General features: G+C 41.3%; 3 protein-coding genes across 4 annotated transcripts in view; all 3 read left to right on the forward strand.

The window, feature by feature from the left end:
• LOC108059795 (5-hydroxytryptamine receptor 1A) overlaps positions 1-20,626 on the forward strand; it is a 42,145-nt gene extending 21,519 nt beyond the window's left edge. The window contains 8 exon segments of the mRNA XM_017145227.3: positions 11,830-12,058; positions 12,127-12,252; positions 13,016-13,132; positions 15,863-15,935; positions 16,035-16,492; positions 17,175-17,306; positions 17,461-17,586; positions 18,500-20,626. Of these exon segments, the coding sequence (XP_017000716.2) occupies positions 11,837-12,058; positions 12,127-12,252; positions 13,016-13,132; positions 15,863-15,935; positions 16,035-16,492; positions 17,175-17,306; positions 17,461-17,586; positions 18,500-19,453 (2,208 nt within the window). The 5' untranslated portion in view covers positions 11,830-11,836 and the 3' untranslated portion in view covers positions 19,454-20,626.
• On the forward strand, positions 128-1,148 carry LOC108059793 (leucine-rich repeat-containing protein 40). Its single transcript, XM_070213907.1, has 2 exons — positions 128-281; positions 335-1,148. Exon 2 carries the CDS (start codon positions 348-350, stop codon positions 1,065-1,067), a length of 720 nt encoding a protein of 239 aa, XP_070070008.1. The 5' UTR covers positions 128-281; positions 335-347; the 3' UTR covers positions 1,068-1,148.
• On the forward strand, positions 1,323-1,973 carry LOC108059794 (dynein light chain roadblock-type 1). Of its 2 annotated transcripts, none has more exons than XM_070213274.1 (2): positions 1,323-1,493; positions 1,555-1,973. In XM_070213274.1, the coding sequence occupies exons 1-2, from the start codon at positions 1,411-1,413 to the stop codon at positions 1,862-1,864; spliced, it is 393 nt and encodes a 130-aa protein (XP_070069375.1). In that variant the 5' UTR covers positions 1,323-1,410; the 3' UTR covers positions 1,865-1,973. The 2 variants fall into 2 exon arrangements, with proteins under 2 accessions (XP_070069375.1, XP_017000715.1); XM_017145226.3 differs by having other exon boundaries at positions 1,331-1,493; positions 1,546-1,973.
• Positions 20,627-21,129: the final 503 nt, after the last annotated feature.

Below are 21,129 nucleotides of genomic sequence, written 5' to 3' on the forward strand. Positions count from 1 at the left end.
AATAAAGATGTATTTTTTAATAAGGAATATTTTTATGAACTTAATTGGCAGGTCTTAGTATGGCATTTTTTCTATAATATTAAACCGTATAAATTCAAAACACCTACATAAAGATATGGAAACAATTTAGCCAGGATATTTAAAGAAAAACGAATCACAATACCTTTGAAAATACTGTCACTGTCAAATACAGTGATCCCTGTCAATCTATACGTATTTCACAGTTTCATATTCGAATCAGTGGAAGCAACTCATAAGCTTCTATATTTTTCTAAAATTCAGTAAGTTTATACTTTATCCCTCAAGTTACAACAATTAACCTCTTGAACATTAGAGCATTCCTCGATATGATTGTGGTTCATGACGGCCTGAATAGTCCAAGGGGGCACGACGGAACAGGTGATGCTGGCGAAAATCGGTCGCCTTTCCCAGACAAATACCTCATGCGTAATACCCGGATTCTCAGGGCCTCAAATGCCCAAATCCGCGAGGTGCCCATGGAGGTCCTCGAAGCAGCTCAACGGGAGATGGTCAACATCGTGAGCCTGGATGATAACTTGCTGCGCGAAGTTCCCAAGGATCTGAACCTGCTGGCCGAGCATCTCACCCAGTTGACCCTCAACCTAAACCAGATATCCTACATACCCACCAACATCTCGCAGTACTCCAAGTTGTGGGTGCTCAATCTTTCGGGTAATCTGCTGTGCGATCTGCCCATGGAATTGGGTGGTCTTCAGTTGCTCCGCGAACTGGATATCTCGCACAACCGTTTTCAGCGCCTTCCCACCTGCATTTACGAGCTGAAGTGCCTGGAATCCCTGTCGGCCCACGACAATCGTATCAAGGGCATCGATGCCAGCGAAAAGGGTCTCGGTGGCCTGCGGGAACTGCATAATCTGAATCTGTCGAACAACGATATTCAGGTGGTGCCGCCAGTCCTGGGAAATATGAGGAAGCTCGAGAATCTGGGGCTCTGGGGCAATCCCTTCCGCCAGCCGCGTCACCAGATCCTATCGATGGGAACCCAGGCGGTGTTAAGCTACCTGCGCACCCGCATTCCCATATAAATCGCAAGATGATTACTGTGTTCAATTGAAATTTCAAAGTATTGTAAAATAAATGGACGGCCTTGTCTTTATACTATTAAATGTAAATTATAGTTTGATTTAATATATTGGGTTATAAGCTATAATAAACACCGCGTCTTTTCGATTTGGGATGCATTTGAGAAAAATTGAGAAAAATATATTTTTAACCAAAATCCAGATCGTTTTCTTTCGCGCAAATTAATCAGATTTTGTATTTAAATAGCAAGCTTAGCTAGATTTGTCAGAAAGACAGTTGAATATAAAACAATTTGTCTGCAAAAACACAACTCTACTCCTTATTGCTCTTATACAAATTCTCAAAATGTCGAGAAGTTCAAGACCATCAACGGCAGAAAATCTGCGTAAATCGCAGAAGCCAACACAGGTTTTAAAGAAACCTGCGCCGTAAGTTATATTGTAAAATATCTGGAATATGTATAATGCATAATTCCTGCAGTCGCAATAGATCATATGATGGGGATGCATTCGTCAATCTCTTTGGTCATCGCGGGGCTCGAGACATCATGATTTTGGACAGTCTTGGCGTTCCCCTGCGATCCACTTGCAGTCAGAGACGCACTTTTCACTATGTCACCAATCTGAAGCCTCTTCTCTTTATGGCCCGCAATGTGGTGAGGGACTTGGATCCCTCGAATGACATAACATTCATGCGGATTCGATCCAATATTGGTGAAATTCACATGACACTGGGCACCGATTTTATTTTGATTATAGTGCAAAAACTACGGAAGCTCAGAAGAAGTTCGGCACTATAAAATAATTCACTATTGCGTTGCGTGCGTTTGTGTGCGGAAGTTAATTGCAGTGTACCCTTGTCGATCCACTAAAAATTAAATTCGATGCAATTATGGCAAATGAGACGAGGTCCAAATTGTTTTCCAGGGAAATTCGGGGAAAGCCCTGCGAAAGCAGAGCAAACTAATCCGTTTATGCAGCGCTTGCAAATCCGGAAAATGCATCAAAGCGGCAATTAGCACGGCATACGGGGATATGTCAGTTGATTTTTGGGCTGGCTTCGCTGTTCTGGGGCTTTGAATTCAGCGATCTCTCAATTGGTTCCACCACACTCATTAATCTTTCCCGGCCTTTGGCTTTTGGCCTTTTGGTAGCTTCATTAAAACCCAATCACGCTGGCTGTCAGTCCGGCAAAAACACATCCAACTACGCGCCGAACAGCAACAGATTTCGGGAAAAATTAAAAGATAATGGCAATTACATTTCGCACGTCTCACAACGTGCCTTATGTTAAACTGTTGGTTCTGGCCTCAGTTGGCTTTATTCATTTATTTCGACAAGGCATACACAAAAACAAGACTTGAATTACTCTGGTAGGATATATTTGTGTAATACAAAGTACAGAGAATTAAAAACCACGTGGTTAATTTAATATAATACTTAATACTTATAAGCTTTTAACATAAAGGATTTTGATTCCCTTATAAAGGTGTTTAAAAGTATGCAACACTTTATTTCAAGTTCGCAAAAGTGGTTGTTCCTTTTTATTGCATACTTTTAGGCGCAATTATAAGTGATTTCCGTTGCTCCTTTGCACACTGGGCCAGCCGATCAGATTTTTGGCCAAAAATACGTTTTTCTTTTTTAAGAAAATGACCAAATTGAGTTTGGGATCCTTTTTATAATACATTAAACTAATTTATGCCAAAGTTTCAAAGAATTCGGGCAAGTAGTTTTCTTTTACCATATTTTCAAAGTGAAAAATTCATAAAATATTGATGGAAATGAAAAAAAATTTAGAAGTCAAAGATGCTGATGTTGCTGTTCGACTTCTTTCCGAAACTTGCAGAAGGGATTATTTTCAACAAGTAAAAAATATAATATAGCTCGTATGTCTTACTTGTTTGCTAAAATAAATGTAATTGTTAATTTTTACGCTTTTTTTCAGCAAATGAGTACTTTGCTTTTCGAGTGCCTTCGAGTGCCATCCCCAAATTAGTTCATTCCTTCAAAAAAAAATTCGTTGATCAATTTACTAAAAGCGTAGCCCACCGACTCGATGCGGTTTTGCCTTAGTTTTCGGTAATTTAAGTTTTAATTGAAGGCTTAACTCGAAGTCGAGCTATTTTGAAGAGCTTAGCTAAGAGAGCCCAAGAGTATGCCATACTTTATTTCTTCAGGTTTTGGTGAACATTTTGCGCTCAAAAATTTGATTTTAGTGTGACGAACATCTAAAATCTACTTTTTACGTACACTAATCGATTATGGTATTTTCCAAACCTATATCTATCTATTTAATCATGACTATGCAAATAAAAATGTAGCATACTTTTGTGATGACTTCAGAATATGTCAAATTAACATTAAACAAATCAAAAAACAATATTTTTAAACAATTTTTTTTATATAATTTGATTATATAAAACTTAAAAGGTAACAAGAACAAAAAAATAGAAATTTTTTTTAAATCGATTGTTTGATAAACGTTGATGTGGAAGCCTCCGAAAGTTGCACTTTTTAACGGTCCATAAATCTTAAATGGCATAATATTTTTTAGTGATGTCAATTTTTTTTAGTTTGTTTTATCTCAAACTTTATTGTTTTCGAAAATGAAAGAAGTGCGTCTTCTAGTTATTTTTTTAAAAAGAAAAAACCGAAAAGTACGTAAAATTTTCCGACTTTGGTCTGGATTATCTATATCATATAAAATTCCAAGAAATTTTACTTTTAGTTCGTTGGAAAGTTCAATCTTTTAAAAAAAAATCGCAAAAAACTGCATCCTTCTAACTGTCCTAGGAAAGAAATTACAGATTTTTGGCCAAAAAATTAACTTTCTGGCCCAGTGTGCTTTGTATAATCAAGGAATTAAATCTAATTCACAATGATGAATTTATTCAGCGATTCCCAATCAATATATTTGTATACATAGAATCTGGTACAGTTTGCCTAGCTTAATTTATAAAATAAAAGTCAAATTGTCCCACGGGGCAGGAAATGGCATAGAGCGACAATGAAATTTGGTTTGCCTTTGTGTGCGCCCATTGTTCGGCCAATAATTCGGCATTGTTTTAGTTTCAAATTGCGCGTATTTATTCAACCTGTTGTTGGCACAAGGGCAGTGGCATTTGTCCAGGGGCTTAACGTGTGTATTCTGTGTATTTTGCCGCCGTTTAAGCTCCCAGGATACATGTGTTTCATTGTTTTGGTGCCGGCTGTTTCATTATTCAATGTGGTGCAAATATTTATGGTTTGTCTGTCACCGAATACCAAATCCGAAAACCTAAATCGGCTAAACGCAAATGTGTTATTTACCAAAAAGAAAAAATGGAAAGCATACTTTATGAATAGGTTTCGCTGGGGGAGGGATTATGCCATCAGATTACGGGTCGTGTTGAAAGGCCGCATTCATCATTTTGCCAAAGGAGTTCAAGGAGTCGATTGGGAAATCGCTCGACGTGATTAAGTGACCAAACTGCAGAGCATTCGACACATGTTGACATTTAATTTATTCGATTCGATCAGAGGAGAGTCGAATGCAGCAGTTCAGCAGTTCAGAATTTCAGTATTTCAGCATACGGAATGCATTGACTTTCAATGAATATTCGAGAGTTATTAATAATGTAAAAGGGGGGAATTTACATCGGCCACTCCGTTGAAGTGTGAGCGACTGCCGTTTTAATTACCAGCCGCATTTAAAGAGTTCTTCCCTTTAAGTCGGGGGCGAAAATCTCCCGCCGTCAATCGAAAACACTCGATTTGCCCCGAAGGATGCGGAATCCAAATAATTCCGTCGTCTGGGGCGCGATGAGTCGTGAAATTGCGTACAAGCGAATATAATTCCGAAAGGTTAAGGGCCATTTGGCCAGACGACGACGACGATGGAGTCACTTGAATACCATCAAAAAGCCTTTGGGCAGATGAAACGATTTTCGCCACCAGAAGTGGAAGCCTAACGTTTCTGTTTATCTGTCGGCCAGCCAAAGCCGATTACAAACTGTATTTATTAATGGTGTGTACACAAAGCGAACTCTTTGTAATTATTGCAAATAACAGTATGTAACATTACTAATTTATGATTTTTTAAGGGCGTAGTTTCGCGTCTTCTTTTAAAGGGCTTAAAAAGTCCTTAAAAATCCCATATTTTGGGGTTCAAAAGATAAAGAGTAGAACTTTTCAAATGTTTTAATCTATTGCCTATAATGTCGATCCAAATATTAAGTTAAACGGCATTTTCCGAATCAAGGTAAATAAATTAAGCTTCAATTTTGTAACGCAGTGTAATTGAAACAATACACGTTTGCCTGAATTTATTCCATAATGCCAAACTAAAGCCTTAGAAATATGAATATTGCAGCTGGCTGAATAAATGATCTGTTAAGTGGACTCCATCAGGGGTTTCTCCACCTCACCTCCTGAATTCCATGTCCTTGTTTTTGGCCAGGCAACAACACATTCCCATGACTAATGGTCTTCCCTTTTGCCGCATTTTGCGGACATTCATCTTGCCAGCCAATCCAACATGTGCTGTTGCCCTTAATTAGTGCCATTTGAGCCCTTTTCGGGTTGGAAAGGGCAGGATTAAAAATGATGCCGAGTGGGGAAAATAAGGGAGCATTTATGGAGGAGCAGAGCTCATCAGTCGGATTTCGAATTTCGCATTTCGTATTTCGGCATTTAATAAATTAAATGCATATATGGTTTGACACTGATTGCCTTACTTGTCCAATTTGTCAGGCGAAATCAAATCAATCAGAGAGCGTTATGAACTGTGCACCGTGCAATATTTATTGAATGCATAAATTTAAAAATTATAGTCCACAACACAGCGCGATGCCGATAGCAATTTAAATATTATTTATATTGACTGCCTGAAAATTATAACGACGACCGCTGGAATTAAACTATTTGCATTGTTTGCTGGGACAGAGAAAATGTAGGGGCCTCATTGTTCTCGCGGAGAACAAAGGACCACTGGCTTTAAGGAATCTTTCGTTTTAATTACTTTCCAATTAAGCCTCAATTAAACGAGGTTCTTAAGTCCTTGGGAAATAAGTAAGAGGATATATGTGCAATCAAATCCAGCGAAATCATCATTAGGCAGTCGCTTTGCAAAAAGAGATCTGAAGTGCAGAATGCAATCTGCCGACTTAATTAATGAAAACACATGTCGGGCATTAATATCATAAGGCTATAGGGCCAAGAAATCGGTGAGGGGGAAAATGACTTCCGATTCAGGCAGTAATTAACTTTAACTTTCGGTTGCGGGAGCCATAATCTGCCGCCCACAAAAGTCTGGCAAAGGCAGTGGAATATCGAAAAAAGCGCCAAAGGATAGGCTTTAATTGCATGCAGTGGCTTTAAGAGAGAAACATCCTCGACACAACGAATTTCCATCGCCATTTCCAACCACCTGCCGCCGAGGGCTCGGAAAACTCTGCTTATTTCGTACTTGAAAACTAACATGAGCCCAATACCCGGAGCCAAAGATAACTTTGTACAATGTGTTTTGCGTTGCGGTTGACGATTTTCCTAGCCTACCCCTGCATTTTCCCTATACGGAAAGTACATCCTGACAGCGCAGTGGAAAATTTTGAATAATTACATCAGGAAAATAATTTAAGCCGGCTTGTTAGTTGAGGAAAATGTCTGTTTTGCGTTGGGGCTTTATCACTCAAAACATGTATTGAAAAGTCGTAATTAAGTATGCGTAAGTAAGTGCATGTAAATCAGAAGCTTTTCAAATGATTTCATTGAACTTGGCTCCTTTGAAAGTAGCTTTTGGTAAATAATGGGAAAATTAAAGAGATTTTAGTAAAAGGGGAATATACAATCGATCAATCCAGTTTTTTGTAAATTCTACATGCTTTCTATATATTTTCTATACACTTTCTACATGTACTTATTTCTAAGTTTCAATTTAAATAGAATCATTTATCTACCGATGCAACTGGAGTTCCCATGGCACTACCAACCTCTTTGAGACTTTTGCCACTTTCCCATTAACACAAAAAGTCTAAGCTCCCCACTTGAAGCTCGCAAATGTTGCTGCTAATTTCTTTAGACGGTCGCACATGCATTGCAATTCCTTGGCAAATTTCGGAGACTTTTTTGGGGGGAATAGGTGGGTAGGTAACCGGGGGTCCACTGGCTGCTCCTTTCATTTCTGGGGGGCAAATACTTCATAACAAGTTTGATGCAACTTTTAAAACATTTACGCCATTTTCACGTGTACGTGACCACGCATGGCAAACGCAAAGTTGTACCCGGGAATACCCGAAAAATACACACCCAAAAGACACACATTCAGTGTGTGTTCTTAGGGGATTCACTTTATGGCTGCGGGGAGCTCTTTAATTGCAGCCAAGCGGGTGATTATTCCGGCAAGTTTTTTAGCTTTCAAGGCAATGGGGAAAAACCTTTGCGAGTGCGAACGAAAAATTACAAATGCCTTGCACGTATTTATTAAATTCCGTTTGCACCGTTTTGGCTTGAAAACTTTCGTATCCGCCCTAAATACGTGAATGTTACTTGTTTTCCTTTTTTTTTTTTTGTTGAATGGGAGTAAAAAAAGCTCTTTGCATGCCAATCAAATCTATATCAGCTAAATATTTTTAGTGTTTGTTATTTGGCTCATCGCTGAATCAATGATTTAATATGCTACTGATTTTTGCACGCATCAGGCAGACAAATTTTGGACACGTAACCCCATTATCAAGAGGTAATGTGATTTAATTCGGTTGCGTGGAAACGCACTACAAAGGAAGTGCTCGAAACAAGTTTCAATTTGCATATTGAGCGGGGCAAATGAAATTCCATCAACGGTCGGCAAAATGTGCACCTTGAATAGGCATTAAAAACGTGGTGTATATTTTGCATTTTATACTTAATTACTTAAGCTTTAAACAGTAATGTTTGCCGAGAGCTCTTAAAGTGGCCACAAATTATTCATTTCATGTTTTACAAACTTATCTCTTTTGGCAACATCTTGACGTGAGTCTAGAATATCCAGTTATTATTTAAAAGTAAACACATCTTGACACAACACAACGGAGTGACAAACTCATTTCATAATTAATTTGCCTTTTCTTGTGTTGATTGCGCATACGACACGTTGGCCGGATGGCAGATGAAACTCTGAAGTTTTCGGTGGCATCTGCATGATATTAATTAACGCATCTCCAGGTTTCCTGACTCAATCAATGGTGAATTAGTTAAGCGAAACCATTTGACAATGACGAGCAATTTGGAAAATCTGTTTCCCTAACTAGTCAATTTGGAGCAGCAGCAGCATCTTCTTTAGCTGAGCTCACACAAATCCACATAAGAATCTCCCACTTAAGCACTTGCCATGTTCCAAACTGGTGGGCGTTTCGGGCAGCTGGGCGTGGCAATCAGTCAACGAGGGCATTTTGTCAAACGAAATCAGCTTCGAGCCATGTGCAAAGTGAGTGGCCTCAAAAGAAGGTCTTATAAATAAGCCAGGGAGAGCTAGAGAAAAAAGTGGATACTTTCCCAGCAAATTTGCATGTGAAATGCTGCCACGCACACACTCACTTTCTGGCATGTCAGCATTGGCTTAAGACCAGGATCTCTGTGCTGGGGCAACTTTTGCAGTACCGCAGTGTAAATGTGCATGAAATGCATCGTCAGGATGGGTTCAGCTTTTTTTCGTCCTCTGTCTTCGTCTGGCGTTACGGTTTCGTGCATTAACACGCACGCACAGAGGGCCAAAACACAGAGACACACACATTCACACATGGGTGTCCTTTGGGAGGACAAAACGCACTGTGAATGTGAAATTTGTGTGCTCTGCCCCTTCCCTTCCCCTTCCTACCGCCTTCCTTTCCCCTTCCTCGCCCTGGAACCACTTCCGGTTACCCCTGCACCACCCTCTTCCGTTCTGGTCCTTGCCGCTCTGCCGTTCTGCTCCTGTGGCATTGTTTTTTATGCCCAGCCATTTCGGGGTGTCCTTTTTTCGGCGCTCAGACCCAGTGCCCTTTTCGGGGGCGAATACACTGCTCGAAGATCGGGTTTTAAATAATATCATAAGAAATAAGGTTTTGAAATTAAAGTTTTTACATTAAAAATACTAGTCCTTTAGCATTTTCTTAAAAATATATTTGAATTGAAGAAATGTTCAGATATGGGGGAAAAATCTCCCACACATGGGAACAAATTAAAACAAATGCGGTATTCAAAAAGCAAGCAATAATAAATTTGTTTTGGATCCTGGATCCGCCACTGATTTGACTGATTACTCAACTGATTACCCACATAAAATGAAAAAATATCAATTTATTTACAAAATTTGAAATGCTTTCGGAAATATTTAGAAATAAAACAAAAACGAAGTAAAAAAGTAAGAACATTTGAACGTGAAATATCTTTTTCCCTTTTGCGAACTACCTTTGCAATTTCCAAACTAAATTGGTAGGGAATTCCAAATAAAACGAATATAATTTCCCATAATTTTAGGTCACTATTAATTTCGCAGTGCAGAGAATATAACCTGGTCACCAGTTTGCCGTGAAACGGTTGCGTATTTCTTAGCCATTTGGCTGCTGGCAAAAAGCGTTCGAAGCGAGTGCGTTGCGAGTTGTTATTTTCATCCTGGCCAAAGCCAAATCCAGTGCCAAGTAACTGCAATAACTTTTCGCTGCGGATTAGGGCGGATGCACAATGGCCGCTGATTGGGGGCGACTGTTGAAATGGCAGTTGCAGTTGCAGTCGCCGATTCAGATTCAGATTCAGATACATTGCGGTGGCGCCTAATGATATGCAATAGTTCGCCACTAATGGCAGTTACTTGAGTGTAAATTCAAAAGCGGATTGCGGCCCTCTAATCCGGCAGCTATATTATTTATTCAGCATTTGTCTTTGGCGAATGTCATCGAATTGGGTTGCGAACTGCGGTCGTTGGTGATGACTGTTTCAGAATTCCTCTGGAATCCCCGCGCTTCGATAGTCCCTAAAATTTGGCATGGAAATTTCGTTTATTTTAATGGCATTGCCCCATGAACCGGTTTGAATCCAGTTACCAGTTACCAGTTGGATCTGCCGTTTATTGCCATTTTCGTTGTGCATTTTAAAACAATTACGCGGTTTCGCATTTGCGTCTGGCTTCGGTATCCCTTTTTTCTACTTTGTCTCTGCTCTGTAGTTCTGCTGCTCTGCAGTTGCAACTCTCCGATTACGCCAGACTTAACAATGCGAGGAATTAAGCGAATTTCCTCTTTTCATTACTTGGAAATTGAAATTGGTTTTTTAACCCAACTGAAACCGAAACACACACATGATGGTGGGTCACCAGATCCTAATTGATTCAGCCAAAGTTGGGGATTTATTGCCACCGCCTGCACATCGTTTTGTTAATGAAAAATCGAGAGCCAGAGAACCTCAACCTGAAGTTCTGGGACGGGACACACACATTAGCGTACTAAATCTAGAGCATTGGGATTGGGTGAGCTTAATGTTGCGCCATTGCCGTTCGGTTCTATATATCATGCGGTGATTTGTAGACTTAGCATAAAACCAAGCGGCCCGGCGACAACCCGACTCTCTGGCGACTTTGGACGGGCCACGATAAATCAAGGCGCAGATCCGGGAGCTCGGGGATATATATGGTATATGGTATATGGTATGCGTGGCGAAACTTAATAAGAGATGCGACAACAAACAAATGATACAGATAGACAGACGGCACAGGCGACGGCGACGGAAAAGCGGAAAACTCTTTAAAGTGATGCCGCTGCACGGGATATTTTTCACCGCTCTTTGGATCGCCTAAGAGAGATATCAACGTCAGGGTCCCCGAGTATTTTGATTTATCGTGCGGATGGCAGGGGAAGGGCGAATGCCAGACGCTTCCAATTATACTGTTAACTTTCATTATGTCACTGTGCTATTTCGGGGCGAAGACAACGGCGACCGGATGTGCCGCCATATTGGGCCATTGTTGCGCCATTGTCTCTATGCAGAGCTTGGAGCATAGAATCCTCGGAGTGACAACACTGCGGTTTCGGCGGCATCCTACTGTCATCCTACTCCCTCTGATAAATCGTCAACGCGGCTTCCCCTTCACTTGCTCTGACTTCATTATGGCGTTACAAATCGTCGGCATTTTGCATTGCTCGTTGTGGAAACGGAAACGGAAATGGAACGGAAGGCATATCCGAAAAGAAACGGCGCACTGGGTCTTTGTGGCCGGACTGTGGAAGAGTCACGGGGCAAATAGACAATTGCCGCTCGTTTTTTACACATGTCTTGCGCAGGGTGGAAAGTCGCATCAACATTGTCAAGGGGTCTTATCTAGAGCGAATAATAAATGGGGGAGACGCAGGAATCACTGCGGGTTTGAAATCTCGCATAAAGCTGTCTGAAAAGGCAGCAAAAAAGGGATACTTTTGGAATAAAACTACATTGTTGCACACTTTAACACACCTTTTTTATTTAAATTAACTATCGATTTCAATTAGTTATCGAATTTTTATTTCTGCTGGTCTTTAAATAGGATGTAAAATATAGGGAGCTGCCAATCACCGTCAAAATGTATGCAGTAAAAAATTACATCATCATTGGGAAATAAAATATATTGTTGCATACTTTTTCTCACCTTTATAATTAATTTAAAATTCCCATTTAAAGTAATTTGAGACACTCGCATTTCTCCTGGTTTTAATATCACTTAAATATATATACGAAATGAAAAAAATATATTGTTTATATTAAATTTTCTACATTATTGCTTCTGTATCCTCTCTTGCAGCCCTGCCATGGATCTAAAGACTGGCTCACTCCTCGTAGCGCCCGCCGTGAAGAACTCCAGTTGCTCGCACCCGCGCTACTCGGGCCACAACTTCATCGCCCACATCGGGATTGCCGAGACGATCGAGGCGGTGCTCATCCTGGTCCTGACACTGGGCGTCATTGGGGCCAACTGCCTGGTCATCTTCGTCATCAACAACCGCCGCTATGCGGCCTACATCCACCAACAGGTGAGAGGAGTCACTCTCTGGCTTGGAAAACCCCAACCCCTTTTACACCTTGTATTTATCCCCGGCAGCCCCGCTATCTGCTCACCTCGCTGGCTCTGAATGACCTGACAATTGGTCTGTTAATTACACCATTCGGTCTAATGCCGGCATTGTTTCACTGCTGGCCGTACGGAGAGATCTTCTGTCAGATACAGGTGAGTGGGTCTAGAGTGGGTTTAGGGTGGCTCAGGTCAACAGGTGGAGCACGGATATGCGATAATTTGTTGTAGAACGCCGGCTTCCCGTTTGTGGCTGTTTTGCCATTGCGGTCAATTAACTCTCTTCACAATGCACGGTAATTAAAGGACACAAGCGGCGGAGATGGTAACGGGAATATCCCGATTAACGGCCGGAACAATGTGTAATGCTAATGTTAACATGGTCAAGTGTGCGAAGGATTAAGTGGCTGGGCGTTTCAGTTGCAGGAGGTGCGATAAGTAGACGGCTAACCCCTGAAATATGGTTACTTAACTAATGTTTATAATGGTTATTAAAAGGAATATTGCGGGAGTATTTAATGTGTATTAAAATGGATATAATTTATGTTATTGGCAATGAAATAACACCATTAGAAGGAGCATAATAACATTTAGTTGAGAATTTACAGCTTTTTCTCCTATCAGACGGGCATCTCTAACTCCGTTCCCATTTAAGTAATTGCATATTTTTATTGCCCTGCCAAGATTATTGATAAAACATACACGCATTCGCCGCATAACTCACTTGCTATTCCACACATACTGACGATTAATAATCTCCGTATTAGCCGTTCTATTCCGACGCCGGCAAAAAATTCCATTACAAGTTTTTCATTTCGCCTGTGTTGGCAGAAAAGTTTTTGCTCAACGGCCATAATGCAAATAATAAACTTCTAAACTAGCACTAACGCATTTTCCGAATTTTCCGCATTTTCCGCAGGCCCTGCTGCGCGGCGCGCTTTCCCAGCAGAGCGCCGTCATCCTGGTTTGCATGGCCGTCGATAGGTATATGTGTGCCCTGCATCCGCGGCGCTACTACCAGCACTCCAGCAAGAAGGTAAGATATATCTCGTGATATAATAATATTTCTGGGTTACTCGGATAAGGCACTCTCCACGCAGATCTCTATCTTGTTATTCTTACGCTCGCGCAAGGACAATAAACAAAGCGTTGGCGTAATTACAAGAAATCACGCGCCAATAAAAATCGACTATAACAATGGGAGGAACAACTACACAATATTGTCCACGAGCCAATTACGCAAGCATAAATAAGGATAATGGGCTTTAAGCCGCTTGACAGTCATTAAACAGGCAAGAAAAAATAGGAACAAAAAATGGGTGGGACTGAGGAGCCAAAGAGCAAGTGCAAAACAAAGCATCCTGAATCGTGAAGAATGAAAAAGCAGAGTTGGCAAAAACCAACAAAAAATACGAGAGCCCCCAGTCGTATAGACATTCGAAAAGTGTAAAAAATGGGGATAAAAAAGGAGGGGAGAGGAGGGAAAAGTTGGCCTAGAGATTTTTTACGCGCAATGACTTCGGCGAAAGGGCGACGACCACAGCAAAGTCCTTTTTCGCAGGACGAAGGCAGGCAAATGAAGCGGCACCTCCCACGGAAACCGCAAGCAGGGCCAAGGAGCAGCAAACGAGCCACCAACTCTATTTCCCATCTCCCATCTACCATTTCCCAATCCCAATCCCGTTCCCCGGCCAAGTAATTTATGGCTCCCGGACAGTAAACAAAACGAGAACTAGGAGGCCAGCAGCCGGCTAAGGACACCGAAGCGCGAATGTCCTTGCCCCAAATAACCGCCAAACTGCATAGAATAGGAATTATTTATGATTTATTAATAGAAAGTGCAAGCAACATTGTACATTTTCGGTTTAGAAGCGTTAAAACACTTACAACTAGGATAATCTTTAAAAAAACAATTATATAAATAAGGGGCATAAAATAAGCTGGGTTTTAGAAACATAAAAATAGGTGTCTAAAAGTATGCAACATTATAATTTGTATACCCTTAATATTAGAATAGAAAGCATACAAAGTAGTTTCCTAAAGAATAACTTTATGTTATTTTATTTCAGTTTTATTGGGCTTAAATTCTTTTATAAATTAAAGGAAACTTTAAATAAACCTTTTTACAATTAACGTTTTTCAGATTTAATTTTCGGTTTACAAATATGGAATATAAATTGTTTGCAATATGGTTTAACACATTTCACGCCAACATTTTCTTTCCATTAAATTTAAACCCTGAAAAATAAAGCAAGAGCAATCCAAAAACCTCTCGAAATTTAATCAACGTTTTGCCGCCCGGATTAATTCTCAATTTTCTTTGCTGCCGCGGAGTTTTTGGAAAAGTTGTAACTTAAACTAATAAAAGAAAATACAATCAGGCCGAAAATAAAACAATGGGTAGACCGAGAAATACCAATAGTGGAAAATAAATTTACATAAAATTGCGCCGCTATTTTTTATGCTTCGAAAAGGCGCCATTTCGGTTTTCCCTCTTATTTTTTATCCCCCGCCATCTGGCCACCAAAATGGGGCCAGTGGGCGAAATTGGCACACTGCCACGCCCCCATTTGTAATGTGCGATGTGCGCACTGTCGAAAATTAATAAATGGATGCTGAATGTGAAATACTTGGGGTGCAAGAAAAACCAATGCTCGGCGGAACTTGGTAATGGCATCGCGAACTTTTGACTTTCGTTTTTGCTCACTTTTGAAAGTGCCATAAATTCAAATGCAGTCTTGAAAAATTCATCTCGAATTCGGTGTTATTTTCCTTACTTTGTAATGACGAGCAGTTCATAAATTATGGAAGTTATAAAATGAACTAAACTTTCGTACCAATCACAATTTGTATTAAATTCATTTTCGCCAGGGCCATATTAATTTAACTCTCTGCCGAAAACTCCTGCATTGCAGCTAAATAAAATATTTACATTTCGAAAAATATTCCCTTATTGTTTGGCCTCTCTGACTCGTTGTTGTTTCGCTTGGTAAAAGTTTTAAACATAATAGCGTAAATTAAATTAATCACAGCCATGGTGCGTTTCAAAGAGACACAGACAAAAGTTGTGTCTCCGCTTTTTTCAGCTACGAAAGTGCCACAACTTTGAATGGGGCCATTTTCGTTTTTTGCAGGTGGACAGGACTGAATTTCCAGAATTTCACCCTGTCAGAATGCTGCATTTAGTAACTCAGCCAGTCAGTCAGTCAGTCCGTTACGATTGTGGCAGCACTTTTCCATTCCCAAAGAGCGGAAGTATCGCTTTCCCTCTGTGGTCGGCACCCTTCACCAAGTGTTTTCGGCATAATCAAAAGTTTGTAATTCCATTTCTGGCCTTTTTGGGCCAGCGTTGTTGATTGTCAGATGAAAGGTGCATGGTGAAACAAATGGAATCTTTGCAAATTAGGGTGAAAATACTGTGACTGCTCCCAAAGTTTGCTGATTTAATTTTCTAAAATTTAAATGATATGGAAAGAATTATAATAGATTCATATTTCGCTGAATGAATACTATAACCAGCTATTCATCGATTTCCTCTTGCCCAAATTGATACATAAATAATAATAGTAAAATTAAATTTAGTTTAATAAACACCTAATATCCCACAATTATCCTAGTATTCCCATACCTCGACTGCCCGTAGCCCATAATTGATATTTCTAGAATTGCAGAGGAAACGTGCTTATAGGCAGCTTCCCCTTCAGTCATAAATCAAGCCACATGTGTCGCAAATGTTGTCCCCACTAATTGTGTATTCATTTTGCAGGGTTGTGTGGCCATACTGAGCTTAACCTGGATTATCAGCCTGACGGTGTTTGGCTTTCTGGTGCTGCCCAAAGGTGAGGAGCGGCTGGCTCGTGATTAGCCTGCCATATCAATATGCCCTCGAACACGTCAAACTATAAACTACATACTTTACTATACTCTCTGCTATACAGGTTACTACTTCAACAATACGGGTCTAATGGCCTGCGAGCCCTTTTACAGCAAACCCTCGTATAGGATATTGTCGACGTGCGCCCTCTACTTTCCCACGACGATGGTGCTGATGTATTGCTACGGCTCCAGCTTCCACATGAGCCGCTTCCGGCTGAACGATCCGACCATGCCCCTCACCGCGGCCGCCCACCACCCGCATCACCACCCACCGCCCTCCGCCGCCCAGCAGCTTCAGATGCATCAGCAGCATCAACACCACCAGCAGCAGCAGGCGGGGATGCACTCGCACCTCTACCACGGACACTCGCACCACCCCAGCCACCCACATCACCCGGGACACCCAGGACACCCCGCACACCATCCGAGCCACCCCCACCACCATTTGGGCCATCTCAGCATGGCCATGAGCATGGGACTGGCCGGCATGCCGAACATGACAAACAAGATTACCAAAAAGGTGAGTTGTTGGCCAGGTGGTCAGGAGGTTGCCATCCCGGGCTCCCAAAAACAGTTTGTTCAAGCGAGCGAGTTGGGGATTAAGTTAGCAGTAAATAGAATTTGCTTCGCCTGCATTGGCAAACAAATTGTTAAAGCTATCAGTATGCATCCGGAAAAACCAAAAAAGACTGAACAAAATACTCAGCATTTGGCAGGGCTATTTTACCATTTTCATATATCGTTTCGAGCTTATTAAATTAAATTTAGAAAGTTCAACTGAAAGTTTTCGCATTTAAAAAGGGCTCACAATAGAAAAGTTACTTCGAGGACTTTACTGTACTGTATTTAGAAATGGTATATGGAAGAAATTTTGAGTTTGTGAGATACATTGCTTTATTTTCTTTTAACGTAATTTATTTTATAAAATTTTAAATATAGAAGTTTAACATATTGCTCCAAATTATAGAATCTGCTGGAGTTTATTTATTATTCCATATTTATTTAATTTATTTTTAATTTAAACTAAAGTTTTACAGAACTTTAAACTAAATATTCTTATTATCACATTCCTCTAATATTAACTACTCAGTCTATAAATATTAATAAATATAAAAGCCAATCAAATTAATTCAAATTATACAATCTGCTAGTGATATTTGATTATTAAGCCTTTCATAAATATTTTTTAAACATTCCAACAGATTGTTCCCATCCAGGAGAAGAACTCCAGCGGATCCACCTCACGTTCGATGGCTGCCATTTCGCTGGGCTTCATTGTGATGGTCACTCCGTGGACGATCCAGGAGATAGTCACTGCCTGCACAGGATCCAAGGCAAGTATCCATATGCCATTGTCAGTTGTCCACTGTCCTTTGGATTATTGTTTAGCCCGCTTTTCGCTGCGTACCACGCGGCGCATACGTAATGAGGCCACGTCCGGCTCATCAGTTCTGATTTTGTGACATTTTGTGCTATCTCTGTCCACAGCTGCCGCCTTTCCTCGATTTCCTGGTCACCTGGACGGCGCTGAGCAATAGTCTGTGGAACCCCTTCATGTACTGGCTGCTGAACTCCGATTTCCGCCGACTGAGTCGCCAACTCATGCCGAACAAAGTGAGTTTTTCTTGCCCCTTTTGTCGGGTTTAGGTTAATTTACAGCATCTCTGATCTGGAGCGATGTTCACTGTCTGTTCCAGCTGCAAATCTGTCATAAGCCCTGATTGATTGATTCGCTTATCCCTACTTCAAACACCCCAAAAGCCCAGAGCAGCCATTCATTGACCTCCCCGAATCCGCATCCGAATCCCAAATACGGGTATTTCACCCAAGTGCACATCTTGCACATCGCATATTTTCTGGGCTGCACAACTTTGCGAACTTTGCGAGAACAAAAACAGTTGTTGCCCCCTGCGACCCCCGAAATCCACCCATAAATCCGTAACCGAAGGTGTAAGCTCCAGGAAGCTGGCAGACTGGCTCCCCGGCCAAAGTAAACAATCAACAGACACAGCAGCAACAATAACAGGTCCTGCAAAGTGATTTTGAATTATGAAAGAGCAAATCCAAAGCGGCACTTGCATGCCCGTAGCCCCTGTGCACACAAAAAAAGTTCTAGTGAGACCGCGAATTCTTCAGAGCAAGTTTGACAATAAACTATGAAACAAATAATACCGCGAATTCTTTAGAAAATATAAATTATTTTTATCGATAATATTTAATACGATAATATTTCATTTCATCTTCTTCTGAAGATATTTATATTTAAAAACTATTTTCTTTCTGTGTACAATCCCCTATCCCTTGTACCCATTCCAAAAATCCCTGATTCTATTTTGGGTAAACGCAGTCAAGTTGCATGATTTACTTCCGCAGAGAACTGGGGGTCAGTCTGTGGAATATTTATGGCTCAACCTTGTGCTGCTGCTGCCGGAATAAATGCGAATTTAAAATTCTTATTAATTTTTGTGCGAGTCGAAATTTATGATGACCCCCAGCCCATTTTGTCCATTTTCCACTGCCATTTCAGTGTTTCCCCCACGAGGATACGCCCGAGCACAAATCAGGCTGTTGTCACATCAATGCTAACGATTTCGAAATCACAACGCTTCCGATTCCCCCGGAACCGCCATCGTCCCGACCTCCTGGGGGTGGAGGTGGAGGTTCATCCAGCGGAGGAGGAGGAGGTAATGGGACTTCCACAACTGGTGGAGTGGCCAGTTCGATTGGTGGCTCTGTCCTGGGCATTTGCGCCCGCTCCAGGGCCAACAGTTTGAGTCGCAGTGCCTCCCAGTACATCCGGGGCACTGGATTGGGGATGGGGATCCACGGGGGCGGCCATCAGGAGGCCTTCTCTACCACGCGACCCGACATCGAGGGCCTCTCCGAGAAGTACTGGGGCGAGATCCTGGAGAGAACCGTCAGCTCGGGCAATCTGAGTGCCATGCAGAAGAGCAGTCTGCCGCCCCACCTGCCCTACACGACCACCACCGCCCACCACCTGGTCCACCAGCTCCACCAGCCGCAGCAGCACCACCAGCAGCATCAGCAGACCACCTCCTTCAGCAAGGCCAGCGATCTCCAGCTGAATCTGAACCTCAGCCAGGCAGCCACGGCCGCCGAGCTGGGCAAGTTCTCCAACTCGGAGCCCAAGCTGTGCGAGCACCTCTTCCACCACGATGTCAACTGTGCCAAGAGCAAGGCGGCCGCCATCGGAGGAGGAGCTCTGGACGGGGAACTGTCCTCGAGCAAGCTGACCTGCGGGCGCAGCATTCCGGACATCTAGTACGCCGAGGATGTGATCCTGGCCAAAAACCAACTGCTGGCCAGGCAGGCCAAGTGCTCGCACCATCCGCTGCACCAGCAGGCCAGGATTCGGGGTCATCCGCACACGGGCAGTCTGCGATTCGGTCGCATTCGAGCCGCCTGCCACAGTCCGCCGCCGGAGAAGTCCGGCTTTCAGATGGACGAGTACCGCAAGTAAGGTCTAACCACGCGAGGATTACGAGGGAGTGAGATCTTGAGCGAGTATCTATAAGATTCCTTAGGTGTATGTGCGTGTGAGTGTCTATATAATATCGCATGAGCAAAGCATATAATATGTGTGTTGTCTTTTAGGCCTAAGAACTAGGAGATCATAGGGGCGAAAATCGGGTTTTCAGTTTCACAGAAGACTAGAGCTTGAAAAATATCGATGTTTTCGATATTTTCACAGTATAGCTTCGATAATATCGATGTTTTTTAGGGGAATAATAAACGTCGATATTTTTAAAGATCTACAGAAGTCACATCAAGTCAGCATAGGTTGTAAGAAGCAGATTCCTTTGATTTTAACTTTTTAAAAATATTTTTAAATTGGCTTATTAGGGTAAGATTACCCAATAAACAACTGTTTCATCTTCAGGTACCAAAAATTTAATTTATTTTAAATCTGTGAAAGTGACAACCTGCAAAGACCCAAAATAAATTATTTTCGGTTTGAGAATTTCATAGATCTCATTAGCTAGACTGTTCCTTTTTCTACTTTAAGCTTTTGCCTTCTGTATAGCATAGGAAATCCCCTATCTGGGAACGCCCCTCCAATCGGAATCAGCCAACAGTTAAGCAGACGTTAACCATAGTAAGTGTTCATTCAATGTTTGTGATACCCTGAGTTTCCCAACCAAAATACACATATATATATAGATAAATTAATCGTAACTGTTGTGTGTGTGTTTGTGCATTGGCTAAATTAAAGGTAGAATATACTTGTACGGTAAATGGTTTTGGCCAACTTGGTTGGCTCCCAAGAATATAAGAAGACAAAGAGATATCAGACTTTCCTCTCAACATCCCGCTCGAAATTTCCCCTCCCCCATTCTTTACCACTTAAGGACTAAGGATATCTGATATTGGCGGACCTTAAAGCGTTGTGGTTAATCATAGTTCTAGTACCATAGCTCTCGAGTCGTATACCAAATTACTCACTGTTCTACGAATCAAAATCAAATCCTAACTTTGTGATTGTCAAGAATTTAAGTCGGTTGATGTGAACATTATTGTTGAATCATTTTTAATTTGTAGCTAAGTAATGTAATAGTTAAAGCCAAATAAATTTACAGTTTAAGTACGTCTAATTTTAGTTAATCAAATCGCGAGATGTGTAATAAAAACAGTATTATAAATAGGCAACAACAACAAAAAAAACAAAGGATTTAAATCAAAATAAATAAATATCACTAAAACGATTTGCATAAAGTTTGTTTTTTCCACCGGCTCCACTCAAAAGGTAATTTCATGGCAATTACGCTGGAATCGTTTAAAAGGGAAGCCAATAAATGGATCCCAAAAAAGCAGTTACAACAACAGAAAGCCCAATTACAAGCAAGAGCACTGGCAAAACTCGACCGAAGCGTTCTTAAATAAATTAAAAATTATTCAAATTTGATTTTTATTGTGCCACAGAATCCCAATCCCCAGATGACAGCGAGGCCCAAATGCAAATTAATATCGCATACTGCGTTTAGATTTTCATTTGCCCACCGAGGAAAAAAGGAAAAAACCGACACAGAAATGCAAGATAAACGAACAAGAAAAGTTTGAAAACTAATTTTCGCAAAACAATTTTCAGAAGCCGCGTTTCCCTCTCTCTTCCTCTTCCCAAGGGGCAATGGTTTCTTT

Source organism: Drosophila takahashii, chromosome 2R (genome assembly GCF_030179915.1).
Source record: "Drosophila takahashii strain IR98-3 E-12201 chromosome 2R, DtakHiC1v2, whole genome shotgun sequence".
Classification (NCBI taxonomy): Eukaryota; Metazoa; Arthropoda; class Insecta; order Diptera; family Drosophilidae; genus Drosophila; species Drosophila takahashii.

Bases quoted from the DNA above. Each gene is read 5' to 3' on its own strand.
- LOC108059793 (XM_070213907.1), top strand. From the start codon at position 348: ATGATTGTGGTTCATGACGGCCTGAATAGTCCAAGGGGGCACGACGGA.
- LOC108059794 (XM_017145226.3), top strand. From the start codon at position 1,411: ATGTCGAGAAGTTCAAGACCATCAACGGCAGAAAATCTGCGTAAATCG. The intron at 1,494-1,545 runs GTAAGTTATATT...TAATTCCTGCAG, and splicing joins GTTTTAAAGAAACCTGCGCC to TCGCAATAGATCATATGATG.